Here is a 16,021-nt window from a genome sequence, read left to right as displayed (position 1 = left end):
TTTCTGATGATTTAATGATCATGGCTCAGAGCAAAATAACGTCCAAGTTAAGTTTCTCAGGACATTTGAATGTTATATAAAATCAACAGAGATTTTAATGCAGAAATATGTATGATATGGTTTTGTGTGGTGGCTATTGATTAGCTGATTCTAGCAGCGGCCAAGATTGTGTGAATCTTAACTAATCTCTTTGAAGAGCATCAGCCACTTTCAGATTATTCATCATCCTTACTTTCATGATCTCCATGTGTTAATCACAAGATGAGATATACATTAACAGAAAAATCCTGAAATAGAGTGGGATGGTGAGATAGACTCTCTATTTTAGGAATTAGTAAAAAACCTGGAACACCCATGAACAGTAAAGAGTAATGGAAACTAATAGGATATGGAGTGGAGATGAGGCAACATCATAAGATCCTCCAAGAAATACATTAATCAGCAGAATCTGATTATGATAACATGTTCTGCATGGGACACAACTTTACCTTTATTTAAACTATCCCCTTTGGTTCCACAATCTCAGTTGGATATAAAAGCCTAAACATTCCTTGATCTCTGCAAATTGCCTTGCGCTATGTAGAAGAACAAAGTCGTGTGTAATAATAGTTTTGATTTAAAACTCTTTTTCTATTTCTCCTTTATAATCTTGTACTTCTCTAAGAGTTGACTTGGGTTTTCATTTACTTTAAGCCATAATCATCAAAATTAACAGGCACAGCAGCTTGTAATACATTAATCTATTACTTTCACTACTGAAATACTGAAATAAAACAACTTTCCGATTAAAAACTGAAGAATTATCAAAGTATTAGTCACAATAAAGGTTCTTGAGGTACAATCAAAGAATATTTTTAAAAAGAGAAGCTTCAAAATGCTCCAAATAGGGCATTGAAAACTTCACTTGTCTTTGTAACATGGTGGCAATAATGCCATGGTTTAAGATTATTTTTGTTGCATTTGGGCCAGGGTGGGTTTCCATAATTAATAGGACAATGAATTATGAATGAAAACACCAAATTCTGAAGGAAAATGTCAGGACATCTGTTTGTAAAGGGAAACTTAAGAAAAAGTAGGTCATGCAGCAAGACAACCTGAGCCCAGGACTTATTGTTATGTACCATCTTTTGTGTAGTTATTTTTACGCAAGAATAAAAAATAAATAAATCTAGTTTTATTTTAAATACATATAAGACTAATAAGAAAAAAGGATGAAGGTGAACAAGAAATAAAAGGCTCAACACTAGTGTTTCAATATTTAATTGCAAGATAAATTGAAGGCAAGTTACAAATTCAGTGGGGCACTGTGGTTGAGTGGAGGGAGATGCTTTAAAATGGGGCCAATCCTCCTCAGTTGCACCAGTTTTGGCCATGTTTATTAAATATATAGAAGAGTAGGTCTGGTGCATCAACATGAATTAAAGATGGGTTAGTGGTACTGATTTCAGATCTATTTTTGCTTGCAAAGTATTGCATACATAAAAATTTCATGTTTTTTTTTTTATCTTTGTCTTGCAGGTTTTCAGGGAAAAAATTGCGAACTTGATATAGACGCCTGTTCTCTACCAGACACTGCGTGTCAATCAAGAACTCAGTGTTTGGACCTCCCTTATGGCCTTGAATACACCTGCCGTATACCCTGCCCTACAAATCTTCAGGTAGGTACAGTTTTTTGTCAGTCTGGCTTACCAAAATTATTTCTATTTACTAAAAGCAATCATGAGCAAGATAATCTATATTCACTTGTGTGCAATAGTTTGCTGGAATTTTGCCCCATTCTCTTTGACAGAGCTGCTGTAGCAGTCAGGTTTGTAGGCCAGTATGCTCATTATGTGCCTCTTCAGCTATAGGCACAAATTATCTTTAGGATTGTGATCACGGCTTTTTGATGGACATCAAACCCTAATTATGAATCTTTAACTCCTAAAGCAAACTTCTTGCTTCTACCCAATATGTGTTTAAAATATATTTTTTGACAAAGCTGTGCCTTCCTGGCTGAAGGCTCAAGATGTTATTTCGATATCTTCACATAATGTTATCTCCACATGATGCCGTCTCTTTTGTGAATTTCAGTCCTTCATGTGTTTTACAGCTGGGATGGTGCTATCCCTCTTTTCTCCAACAATGTTCATTATGGTCACTTCTGTTTTGGTTTTAGCAAACCACAGGACATGTCACTAAATATTAAAGTTTTTCCATTAGGGCATTTGCAAACTGTAATCTGTTTTTTAATGTTTCTTTTGGAGTAATGTCTGCTCAGTGGCGTTTCAGCCCATGTTGATACAGGCCTTTCTTTCACTTTCAATACCATTATTACTAGCGTCAGTGCGTATCTTTTCTTTTTTTTTTTTCTTCTTCTGTTTGGGAGTTGAACTAGTCTCAATATTTTGGACCAAGACTTGTCATCTTTGGGACACAGCACATATCTCTTTTTCTAAATTAGATCTATGGCTGGACATTTATATTCTGTTTATACTTGTATCTAATATTTATAAGAACAGATGAACCTTCCACCTGCAAGGATCTCTGGATCCTTGCCTGTTCCAGCAATGAAACAGGCTTGTGGAGGGCCACAATTTTACTGCCTGATTTCTTATGATTTTCCAATAATTTTTATTATTACATTTTACATTAGTCCACAAATATATGTACGTGATTCTGATCAACTGAAGAAAGTAAAATCAGAACTTTTTTTTTTTAAATATACTTTACGTCACATTTTGTACATTTATGTGTACGATTCCAATCATACAGATTTAATATACTTTTTTTTTTTAAAAAACAATGAGACACCATGAAATTTCTGTACAAAAAAATATTAAAATCTGTTATTATCTAAATGTCTTAGGAATATCAACACATTCTGCAGTTAACTGCTACTGTAATTATTCATTGAGTCTTTTGACAAAGGATAAACATTTCATTTCATAACTAAATAATTAGGAAATGTCTTTATATTCCACTGACTAAAACTGAGTCTTAAAACACATGTAACTTTGATAGTTTTTTTTTTATCTTAAAATTTCTTGAAATTTTATTTTAAGATCGAAATGATGGTAATTTTTTTTAGACAATCTTTAAAAAAGTCAAAGCTTGACTTGTGTAATTGCCAGGATGTTTACATTTTCTTTGTATAATGGATGGAGCTGTACAGGACTACTCTCTATTACTTTATTTGAATGAGTGCCGTATAATATTGACAGTATCTGCATTTTTGCATGTGATGCTTTGTCGTGTGTTAGTAACTGAACTGATCATTTGCATCAATAAAAAGTCTCACTTGAGCAGATGAACTACTCCAAATGACAGATGGGGATGGTCACCTGCTGTGGAGCAAGGCTTGCCTTGGCTCTTGTACATTATAGGCCATGATGACTGTATTAAAACCGTGTCCCATAAGGCACTTCTTCCTTTGCCCCTTTGTTTCCCCTGTCCATAAATGCAGCTCCTAACCTCAAGTCTGCTTTGTTACAAGGAGCTCTCAGGAGCTTTAGCTCTCAATGACCATTGATCTTGTCTTGTAGGACATGATGTAGATGCCACCTGGAATACAGAGTGAAGCCCTATATAAAGCGGGAATCAGTATTCATGAGTGTGTCATGTGGCTGTAATGAAGCTCATTTTCACTGAGCCAGGAGCAAGAAATGATTAGGTTTTTCTTTGTGAAAAATAGCTATGATTCTGACCAGAATGAGCTCAGTTCAATCTGTGACATTAATGTAAAAAAAAAAAAAAGAAGAAAGCTTTCATTTCCATCTATGATTTAATGACACATGTGCTTGACTAATTCATCTTTTATCAACAGCCGTGTGCCCATGGAGGCCGCTGTGTGCTGAATAATGCCAGCAGCTACATGTGCATCTGTGCACATGGTTGGTCTGGTCAGAACTGCCGCATAAATGTCAACGATTGTGTCCAACACTGGTGTCAAAATGGAGCCACTTGTGTGGACGAGATTGATGGTTACAGGTAGGTTTCCGAGTCTTGATTGTCTCCGGGCCATTCTGGCACCAGAATGTCAATGATTTTAAAAGCTGTGACATTTACTGCGCTCCCTTTAGGGTTGAGAGAAATCTTCTAACTCACTCTGCTATTAAGAAATTCTCTTTAATCTGTTTCCAGCTGCCTTTGTCCCAGTGGATACACAGGGGTCTACTGTGAGCAGGACATTGATTACTGTGTCGACAGTCGCTGCTCTGAACATGGTGTTTGCCTGGACCAGCGGTATAACTTCACCTGCCGATGCATGCTGGGATATGAGGGGCCGCTGTGTGATGTGGAAGCAAATGAGTGCAACAGTTTCCCCTGCTCTAACGGCGCCACCTGTGTGGACCTAATCAGTGATTATCGGTGCCACTGTCCCCCGGGGTTTGAGGGTATGAGACCATCTGATATGAATCTGAGCCCATTTTGCAGCTATTAATACAGCTGCTAGCTGAAGGGTCGGGCTTTGTAGTGTAGCCTTCGTTGTTAAAAACTAAACTTTTAAAACAAATGTTAAGTATTTGGCGAAATTCACCAGTGTAAAATATGCTAAATGTATTTCTAAATGCAATCCCATATATACAAGTAATAAGTAAAGAATTTAACTAATTAAATTTGGGAATTTTGGTATTTGACCTGACCTTACAATTTCTTCTTTAATAATCCTAGTTTCCTATTGTTTACTGACTCTTTTTTTTTATTATTATTTTTTTGTATTCCCATAATATTTCTTTTTAATATGAATACATTTATTTTGTGATGTAAAAGTCTTTAATAATTAATTGCATTTGTCCCTCCTGACAAAGGAGGAATAAAAGAAGGCCCATTTGCTAAAAGGACAGCACTTATTCCCATTCAATAGCATTTCCAAAAGTTGAAGAATACGTAGATCTTTAATAATTCATCATCGATTCTCCTATAGATCATCCTGAGTCATTGGCCTTCACTTTAGTTTTCTTCAAGCTTGTTCATTGGAATCTAAGCTTGGGGACTGAAATTGCAATGGAAGATGGCAAATGTTGTGTCTGCTGAACCCTTTCTGTTGTTTTTGCATATATTTTGGATAATTAGCTTACTGAAAGACCCAAAGGTGACCCATGATCAGCTTACTGGGAGAATGCACTACATGCTTTATTCAAAATCTTTTTTTATTTATTTATTTATTTTCAGAGAGGTTATAATACCATGGTTCCCAGTGATATTGGAAGAGAAACAGAGCCAATATAATTAACAGTACACATGAAGTAGTTTTCCATATATCATATTTTGTGATATTAATCCCAAGAGGAATGTTTCTTGCCAAATGGCTTTATTGCCAAACAGTCCAAAGGGCTTGACAGATTTATCCCTTTTTGGTATGTTAATCTCTTGGATCTTGGTGGCATCTTGTGGGGCGATAATGCGATGCTTTATTCTGATTCGTCTCAGAGATGAAGAGGAGGGGAAAAAAACAAAAAGAAAGAAGAAATTGATTTCTCACCAGTTTTTGTATTCCAGTTGTCCTAGAAATAAACCCACAATGAGAAAAATGCAGCTCTCCCCCCCCTCATTCTGTTTCTTTAAAACAAGCTTTGCTTTTGTTTATCCTACTTCTCCTCATGATCTGACCTGTCGCTTTCTTTATCTGCTGTGTGTTCGGACTGGAACTACTAATGTCCCTGCCGGGGCGCAGTGCCAACATTTGCACAAAAATCTGGGCAGCATGTCCACAGAGACCCCTAGCGGACCCTAGAGCGTCGACACAGTTGGTGAAATTTACGTCACACAGGCTTTGTGGTTGAGCGGACAGCAGATCTGACTGGGAGATATAAATAAGGCTTTGTTCTCATCTGAAAGCCGATAGTTTCTGTTAAAGTCCAGCTGTAGTAAAACCCACATGTTTACATTTAGAAAAGCTACACAGATGAGACTCTTCCAAATAACCAGTTGGCATGTAAATACAGTCTAATGATTGTTATGGAGATTTGGTTGCATGACTACCCTAGGGGCCACTCATTGCTGCAGAGCTTTGCAGATTTATATTGACTCCATTACTGTCTTAATTACTTTGCATATTGGCTGATCAACATTTTAAAAAATGCATGTCAGAAAAAATGCTTTTGTTAACTAGGGAAAATGTACTTCTTAACATTGAACTTTTGAATAAATTCACCCAAGGGTATTGGCATTTTTGCCACTATGACCCTGCATACTTGGATTTTTCAGATTTTTTTTAAATGTGAGATTATGCAGCTGCAATAACATTTAATGTGTTTTAATACTCTGTGCGCATGTTTATCAGGATTTCCATTGAATGTGGCTAATAGTAGGCCCTAGGTTAGTTCCATGTATTTTTATCCAATATAAAGGGTCATATTGGCAAAAATGCCACCTTTGCTCCAGTTAAGATTGCAGACAGAAAAGCGACGCCCCATGGCTGAAAGAGAACCAAGAGTTCTGAAATACTGCTAGAGGCCAAAGCTGGTGGAGCTTTAAATTTTGTTAGTGAAATCATTCATCTATTCCATATCAAACGTTTGCCTCGAGGATGCTAAAACTGAGGTTCCACCACTTATGCATACATACATGCATACGCTTCAGCATAATGAATACATAATCATTTAACTAGATTTCAGTTCAGTGCAATCAGAGTTGATCAGCTGTTCAAGTTCATTTCATTCTGTGGGTGAAATGAGAATTGTTTTTTCTTGCAGGTTTTCTGAATTTTGTGGTTATGGAAACAGAACAACTATCATTTAATTTTCAAAGCAGCAACAGGGAAATAAGTTCCTCTGCAACACCTTTTAGCTGTGTTTCCTTGATCATCAACTAGAGCTTATTAATTTATCTGCCTTTATTCTGTAGGAAGGACGTGCTCTCAGAATGTAAATGATTGTTGGTCGCAGCCTTGTCTAAATGGAGGCTCATGTGTGGATCTGATAAATGACTACATTTGTCACTGTCCTCTTGGTAAGTAGCACACACTTGTGCATTATTGAGGATGTTTACAAAAATACTCCGCTATTAATTATCAGTGACTGTACCTCGGGAATACATGAAAGGTTTATTCCTGTTACAAATTGTTTGTTTTCTTTGATAGTGTTTCGCGTTTTGTCAAGAATGCACTTCCAAATATAGCAAAGAAACAATGGATCGTTTAGTCTGGTCTTTTCAGTTTGAATGCAAGCTTTTAGTAGAGCTCCAAGTAAGGAAAATAGAAGCAATAAATCTTTATTACAGATTGCAGATAGAAAGAAAAACTCTTTTAGAATAAAGGTGAAAATCAATGTCTGTGTTTACCGTTTGTTTAAAACACCGACTCCAGACAGGGTCTATATATATGGGCTATGACAAAGGGAGGTGTTTCTTTTCTTTGTGTGCATCTGGTTTTATTTTAACTTATCGTAATAATATATTTGATGCCTACTGAATTGAACATGTCATGCTGCAATGGCCCATCCATTTCCTGCTGTATATGTGATGTCACAGTAAGTTGCAAACAGCCACACACAGAATTCAGAAACAATGATCTGAGAACCCCTGTTTATTCTGGGATGTGATAGTTTCAAGATTTTAAAGATTTTTTATTTTATTTTATCTGTTATTTATTTATTTATTTATTTTTGTATATTGTATTATTAACTAGACTAAGTTTATATTTAGTTTTTTTTCTGTCTTTTTTTGATTATCGATAAATAATGTTCTTACAGTATGCAGCTCCTGCTACGCAGATTTTTTTTTCTTTCTTTTTTAGTTTTTAGAAAACGTAAAATGCATCTCAGGTCCCCAGTAAATAATCTACTTTCAGTATTTTCTGCCTCTTGTTTAAATTAGATTTTGGCAGAAACAGAACACCGATGTGTGAGCAAAGCTCCCATTACTGTTTTAATTTCAGTGACAGATTTATAAACAGGTGTTTTTGATCTCCTTTGTCCTTTTCAGAAATCCAATTAGATAAATGCTCTGCCAGGTTTACACGCTTCTCCCTGCAAAACATACACAGAGGGAGACGGACAAAAAAAAACAACAATTTTTTTTTCGTTTTTTAGCTATTTATGTATTTTCATCTTTTTTTTTCACTAATTATTTTTTTTTCTCTTTTAATCATTTCCTTTGCAACTTTATCAGACACCAACACATTTTCCACATGAGTTCAACAAGGATTGTCCATCTCAATTTCTTAATATGTACTTTAGTGTCAAAAATGTAAATTCTTCTTCCACCAGTGTATTAATTGGGAGACTTGTTTGTTAGTAGTTGATGGACATTATTTTTGACAAAAGCACAAGTCATATAATAAAGATCTTGCACATTCAGAGATGATATTCTACATACCGTGGTTGTAAATGGTGGTTAATTGAAGCTGCTGTTTTCTTACTATAATTTGGAATCATTCTGACCATTTTCTTCTGGCATCTCACATCAATGAGGTGCTGTTGTTCTTAAAACTGTAGATTTTTTTTCTCTCTCTCTGTTAGACCATTCCCTGTAAACTTGAAAAAGGATCAGGATATTTTTTAAAACTTAACACCAGCCCAGGTGACACTAAGCACCTTCCATGTTCAAAGTTAGTTAAACTCCATTTCTTCCCCTGTCTATCGCTTGCTTTGAATTTCAGCAGATTGTCTAGATGGCTAAATGCAATGACTCACTGCAGCATGTTTTTTTCTGTTTGTGTGAACTAATTATTTTAGTTAACACAGTTAGCTACTTTAACAAGTTAGCTAACAAGGCGGTATGTAGTTGTATCAGCCAAATTTGGTAATATGCTTTAGGTAAGAAGTAAAATGATCAACAATGAGTATATTTTAGCAGGATATGGTCTCAAAAACAAGCTTGTCTGGCAGTATCAGTAGTCTGACCTGAATCCAGCTTTCAAAATAACACCAGGCCTTTAAACCATTTAAATGAATCAAACTTAATAGCTGGCAGCAATCTGAATTTGCTGAAAAAGTCAAAAGGGCAATTCTTATTTCGAACCTCCTTCTCTGTTGCACTAAACCACTAGCAGCTGTCTGATAGAGAAGGGAGGTCCCATTTGGAGATGGTGACACTGTAAAAGTGACATTCCTTCATGCAACATTAACCTCAAAGTGAATTGCATGCACAATTGGTTATTAAACACTTCTGAAACACCCTGTTGGAGGCAATAGCTGTCCATTAACTAGTCAAGGCAACACATAATCTAATGGGAAAAGGGTAACTGGAAGGTCATCAAACATCTAGATAGATGTGATGATGTATAGTAAGCTCATCTGGACTTGGGTTCCAATGTGAATACTAAGCTAACTTAAAGGTAAATGTACCCATAACTTATTGCAACAGTTTTCTTTCTAAATGGACTCCAGTTTTCAAGCACTCACAGCATGCAAGCAAAAGTAATAATGCACAAACTTTAGAGGAAGTAAACTGAGAATAAGGGAACAATATGTATTGTACATATTTCCAGCCACTTTTATACATAAAGAAATAATAAAAAAAGATTGTTGTGGCATTGCAAATATTCTTATTTTGTTTCACAGCAGAGTAGCTGACTATTCTGTCTGTAAAGTGTTCATTGTGTTTATCAGCGAGACAGTGACAGCTGATTTTTGCAAATTGCACTCTGTAGCACCACCCCGAGAAGGTAAAGGTCTAAACAGTGTGTGTCCAAGATGTGTGGGGTCTGCAGAGATGTTAGCTGCCCTTTTCCTTTTCTTGACACTAGAGCTGTTCAAGTCCTGGATGTAAGAAGTCATATGAAGTCTCTTGACAGCTAGGGAACCCAACATTACACATACGTACTTCATGAGGTTTTCTTCCATCTGATTTGTATAGATTTATGTTGACTTTAGCTGTTAGAATCATTCATTTTAGTTAGAGCTCATCAATCAGATTTTTATTTATTTATTTTGTCTGAATTAGGATCTTTGCTTTTGGAAACTGCTCATATCAATTTTATCCAATGTTGATTTGTCTTTAAAGCTACAATTAAAACAATTTGATATTTTAAAACTAAAACAAAAACATGAACAAACTACATGCTAAAATTCAATTCAATAATAATAGAACCCAATGTATAATTTATCCCAAAACAAAATTATTTGGGTTTGTCACTATTTAAAATTGCAGGTAATTTACTCGCTTGAATAAAAACACAATATACATTGATGTAGTACTGTCTGTGTAAAGATTCTATACTGCGATTTTAGATTCAAATACGTAAAACAAGCCAAAGTAGTCTATTTAAGTTAGATTAATGATCAATCATTCTGTCTCTGTGCTTTATTTATAACTCTAGATATTGACGTTGGGATCAGTTGGTGACATACAGACGTGCAGCCTGTATGCTAGATAAATTTGATGTAGATCAGTCTGATATGGTGAGCTGTTGTCAATGATTTTACTCAATTACCATACTGCATAGCAGGTGGATTGTAAAAGGAAGGAATCGATACTATTAATCTGCTGAGAATATATAAAGCCATACAACTATGAAGATGAGCTGCTGGTTTATATGTTTTTTTATGTTTATTAATTCTCTTTACCTGGGCTTGATTCTGACGTCTTAACATGAATTATCTATATCTATGTTTCCAGGGTTTAAAGGAAAAGATTGCTCTGTGGATATTGACCTTTGCTCATTTGGACTATGCAGCGAACACACATTAATATGCACCGAGAGCCGGGATGGGCAGAATGTCTCTTGCACATGTGAAAAAGGTGAGTGAGACCTTTAACAGGGGTGAATAGTGAGAGGGAGAGTGTGTTGTAGAGTCGTGTGTTGAGTGTGTGTATTTCTGATCTCTGAAGGCTTGACAAAGATGACTTGACTGTACTGAAAAGATAAGGTGATCTAAAGGACAAGCGGTAGCTTCAGAGAGTATTAATTTGGGAACAGCTTTTCATTCTTTTGACAAGATTCTATAATTCACTCTTTGTAGAAATAAAAACAAACAAAAAACTCTTTGCTGATTCACAAAACATTATAATTCTCTGTATGTGCAGTTACATTCGGTCAGGAGGGTTTTAATTTCTTTCAGAGAGGATGAGTCTCATCAGTTGCCGAAAGAAATTACTCAGAAGTGAGTGGGTTAGACTTGAATGAAGCTTTGCAGAGAGTCTAGGCTTCATAATAAAAGGAGCCCTTCACGTTGAACTACGTCAACATGCACCGGGAATCATGCCGCTCATTTCTGGATGCTGTCAGCCTGCTGGAACTAAAAACATTTTTCCTACCTCGCCAAGCATAATTCACTCTGGAACAGCTAGAGCCTCTCTTCTCAAACGGATGGCTATTGCATAGAAGTTCATGTAATGCAATCAATAACTGTAACATCATTACTCCTGTTGCATTTATGCTTGGCATATGTCAGAATGAAGGATTGTGAGTGATTTCTTATGTAAATGAAAGCAACCTCCACTATGCTGCATTTCCCAGATCACTTCTCAAGGGTAAACTTTCAATTGCTGTCTTGTTTAGATGTCTCTTGTCAGCAGCCTTGGCATCCAGATTATCAACTTTAATCCTCGTCTGTCTAAATTGCAGCTAGCTGGTCCTAAGTTTCATTTTTATTCTATATACTTTATAAAAAATATTTAGACCTGGTAGAATGCATAATGGTAAAGTGGAAGGAACAAAAGATAAGATTTTTAAATTTTTTTCATTAAGTACAATACATGCATTTCGCAGGTGACACGATACTCACCATGAAACATTGGTGATGGCAGCATCATGCTTTGGGAATACTTTTATTCAGAAGATAAAGAGAAAAGTAGGTAAAGTTAATGTAAAAATGGATGGACCACTTTTCAGGCCAATCCTGAAGGAAAACCTCTTCAATTCTTCAAAAGACTTGAGATTGCAACAGATATTCACCTTACGTCAGGGCAACAGCCTTAAATATTGACCCTTTAAGAGTTGAGAGCAAAACATATTTAGGTGTTAGAGTGGTCCAGTAAAATCCCAGAACTAAATTCAATTGAGACTTCAATTGTAGCACAGTTTGATACAGACTATTTTTTTCCAATCTGACTCAACTTGTACCACTTTCCTTAGAAGATGCAAAAATGTCTCTGAAAGAAATGCAGCTGCAATTCCAGTCAAATGTGACTTCTGAATTATTGACTTGGGTTTTGATTACTCATTTATTCTTCTCACATTTGTATTGTTAACAATAATTGAAATCATATACTTTCATTCTACTTTTTAGTTATGCATTGGTTTATTTTGGTCTGTCAAATCTAAATAAAAAAACATGGAGTTTGTGTTTGTAATGTGACAAGGGTTTAGAGGAATGACTATATTTTACATACATATCACTACATTTTCAGAGTTGTAATTTTTCACCCATTATCTAAACCATAAACAATATTTAATCCTAGCTTATATTTAAATGAGATATTCATCATTAAAGAAGAAGTGAGGATCATTTGGATTTGGTTGCTGGGGAAAATCTGGATGTTTAGCTGCTATACCACTCATAGAGATTAATTTCCACATTTTAAGTCAGTTTTGAATTAAGACTTTTTTGACTGAGGCATTGTTTCCTTGTGCATGGTTTGTAAGGAGCAGCTTTGCAGTGTAAGATGTTTTTTGTGCCATAAAATTACTTGAGCTCCATTATTTGTTTCATCAAACGCTCTTTCTGGCATAAGATAAGGTTTTTTTTGGTTTTTTTTGTTGTTTTTTTTTGCCATCATGCAGGTTTCTGCTGTGCAGCAGTTGTTTTTGTTTGGCTTCTGTTTCTGTATTTTGTCACTGTTATTTTTGCAGGAAACTGCTTATTCTGCAGCCAAGCAGATGCTGCGAATGTGCCTTTTATACATTTTTTTCCCTATCACATATCTAATTGTGCAAAGCATCTCGAGCAGCTCATATTCTGTTTTACCTTGGCTGACTATGCGAAACATTCGTATTGTACCCACTGTACATGCAAATGCTTCTGTGGGTTAATTTAAGGTCAACCCACATGCAGGTTGTTTTCTGCTTGCAGTAAAATGACTTAAACACAGGAATGTGTCTTTCCTTTTGTGTGTGTGTGTGTGTGTGTGTGTGTGTGTGTGTGTGTGTGTGTGTGTGTGTGTGTGTGTACAAATGTTTGTGTGCGTGTGCCTACGTGTGTGCTGATGCATGCTATTTGATGTAGTACTGTCTGTGTATAGATTGACTTTGATTTTGAAGAAGGCATTGGGCCTGTTTTATGTAATAAATCAGGAGGGCAATGATGGGCTCTTATTAAACATGATTAAATGATCCAGTGAGCTGAGTCTGCCTGTTCTCAGCAAGCTCTTTGAATCAATACAAGCACTGAAAGCCAGCTTTTGTTTGTGAAAACAAAGTCATGCTGATCCTAATTGGCTGAGGAATGAAACCAGGCGAAAAGATCAGAAATAAAGAAATTCTCCCCTCTTCTTTAATGTGTACTGCAGGGTATGGAGGTGCATTTTGTGAAGTAAATCTCGACGAATGTGAATCAAAACCGTGTCAGAATGGAGGAATTTGTGTGGATGACCTTGACCAGTATCAGTGTTTGTGCTTGGAAGGTAAGTTTCAGGAAATTTACAAAAAAAATAAAAAAATAAAAAATAGAATCTTTTACAGCAGACTGTGTGTTGCTTAGTACGATATTTGAACATGTTTAATATAAAGTGTAATGATACACAGAAGTTTATATAATTGAAACTAAAGAGAATACCTTTGAAGCTTCTGTAGAATAAATTAGGCTACCTCCACCATAACTTCCATATAGAAATGCTAAAATTCCACGTGGGCATTTCACATCAAAAACACATGATGCAAACTTTGATATTCAGCATTTTAAAAGAGACTTGCATTGGCGATACGGTAATCATTTGCTTTGGCTTTCTCTAGATTGTTAAAGTGAATGTCATAGTGAGATTTAATGAGAATTGAATTGAAAAGATTTTTAATGTATATAAATCTTGAGGAGGAATACAAAAAACATTCATTTCACTGCACAGACAGTAGTTTACAACTGAACGATTTTCCATACCAGTCCCAACAGGTCCAAACTTGCACCAAGCAAGTCCAAACTGAAACCAGGCTGCAAGATGCTTAAAGAAGTCTCCAAAAACTCTTAATGTTCTATTATTCAAAATAATCAGATCCCCTAAGAGAAATTTCACTTGCATGTTATTTGATGTAGTACTGTTTAGTTTTAACGAGAAATAAATCCCAGGTAGTTTTCTAATAATTTCTTTGTCGAGTCGACACCTTGCCAGTGAAACATATCTCTGACTAAACCTTGATTGCAGGTGAAGTCTGTTATGCATTTTTAATGAAGTCAGAATAATTGTCAAATTTTATGACTTGGAGGGAGATGGAAATTGGTTCCATGGTCAGTTTGAGAAATGATGAGGATTTGACCTGCACCGATGGTGCTGATAGCTAAGCATTAGTCATGGCTCTCCTGTAACTCCGGTGTGTGACAGTGCTAATGATAGTCATTTTGTAGCGTGACCATGCAGTGGAATATGTTTATGAGAGACAGAATGGCAAAAACGACACAAATTTCAGCCCTCGCTTTTACTTCATTGCTTTAACCTTTTATTGTGGAAAAAAAAAGACACCCAAGGTGCAAATTAAAATTCATTAGAAAGAAAAAAAAAACAAAACAAAAAAAACTAAGGCAGAAAGTGGGGAGAAATTGCATTTCTTTTTTTCTTTCCACTCATCAGTATGTATTTGCAAACGTGTGATGAGCTTTCATTGACAAGTCATGTCAGATTTCATCACTTTTGATACCAATTAGTATCTTTTCAAGTCTGGTGTTTACTGACATTCACGCTCCAACTCCGACGCTATTTTTCTTTTTCTCAGGCTTTGGGGGTTTCAACTGTGAAATCAACCATGATGAATGTGTCCACGGATACTGTGCCAATAATTCCACGTGTATTGACTTGGTTGCAGACTATGAGTGTATCTGTCCTTCAGGTTTTGGTGGTGAGTTATCTTTATCATTTCTCCTGGCAGTCCTTAAAACACAGAGCATAGATTGATAGCTCCTGAGTGCTGATAACCATCAACCTGTCCCTTTGTCACATCCAAGAGCTCACTCACTATTTCCCAAATGAGTGCACCTGACTGAGAATGGTGTTATAACTGTTTCATCTCCTGTAAAAACCAAAGATCAAAGTTTCAAAGTAAAAGTGAGGTGAAACTGATTCCGTAACATGTACTCCAAGTATTCCACTATGTTTAAAGATATGTTGTATACATTTGTCTCATGTATTATATATACAGTGTGGTGTTTCTTACACAGACACATATCAGCTACACTCAATAGCAACATCACCCTTACAGGATCCCATACCACACATGCAATAAACCGCAGTGGTTTTAAATCCCTGCTTGTGATGGAAAAAAAAAAAAAAAAGTCCATCATAAATCATTTTGAAACTGTGCCCATCATTAATTGGACACATATCTTGCAATCCTGTACAATTCAACTTAAAAACAAACAAATATATCAGAGAAAACAACATCGTCATCCACCTTAACAAAATTCTAATTGTATCTCAAAAGCGAATCCTAGATTGACTTTTTTTTTTACCTTGGGTTTGGTGTTTTGCAATGACCTGACTAGGGTTGGTTAGATCATAGTCTGATTGACCCATCCCTTATAGACTTCTTACACAGTTTTGAACATCTTATAATGTTTTATATATGTAAAAGATGTATTGCATGACATGTAACAAAAATAGGAGTAAAGGTATGGCTTCAGAGTGAGTTATTATGCTGAAAACAATACACAGAAGGAAACTATTTTAACATTAAGGAAATCTCACGTACTTAAAAGTAAATAAACCAGTGTCCTGTGGTGGTACAGGGGTAGAGCACAACCCACGTATGGAGGCCTTAGTCCCTGACGTGGCCGTCGCAGGTTCGAGTCCCGGCCTGATGACCTTTGCTGCATGTCTTTCCTCTTTCTCATTAACAAGGATCAATTGGAACATATGTCGTTTTTTTTTTTTTTTTTTTTTTTTTTTTCAAAGGCTTTTGGTTCACCTTTTTTTTTAATTTTCTTTTAAAAAAGTTTTAAAAAATTTTTTTAGA

General features: G+C 35.8%; 1 protein-coding gene across 1 annotated transcript in view; it reads left to right on the top strand.

Moving 5' to 3' along the window:
* Positions 1-1,514: 1,514 nt before the first annotated feature.
* The window catches only part of LOC106938809 (neurogenic locus notch homolog protein 2-like), a 71,400-nt gene continuing 56,893 nt past the window's right edge, over positions 1,515-16,021 (top strand). Inside the window, exons 1-7 of the mRNA XM_015020985.1 lie at positions 1,515-1,658; positions 3,806-3,969; positions 4,123-4,376; positions 6,829-6,933; positions 10,543-10,665; positions 13,375-13,488; positions 14,786-14,908. Coding sequence (XP_014876471.1) covers positions 3,854-3,969; positions 4,123-4,376; positions 6,829-6,933; positions 10,543-10,665; positions 13,375-13,488; positions 14,786-14,908 — 835 coding nt within the window. The 5' untranslated portion in view covers positions 1,515-1,658; positions 3,806-3,853. The remainder of the gene's footprint in view (positions 1,659-3,805; positions 3,970-4,122; positions 4,377-6,828; positions 6,934-10,542; positions 10,666-13,374; positions 13,489-14,785; positions 14,909-16,021) is intronic.

This window comes from Poecilia latipinna, unplaced genomic scaffold, assembly GCF_001443285.1.
Source record: "Poecilia latipinna isolate Pla-1442-1.1 unplaced genomic scaffold, P_latipinna-1.0 Scaffold2697, whole genome shotgun sequence".
Lineage (NCBI taxonomy): Eukaryota > Metazoa > Chordata > Actinopteri > Cyprinodontiformes > Poeciliidae > Poecilia > Poecilia latipinna.
Note: the sequence above shows the minus strand (reverse complement) of the source record. Positions and strands in the feature narration are given on the sequence as shown.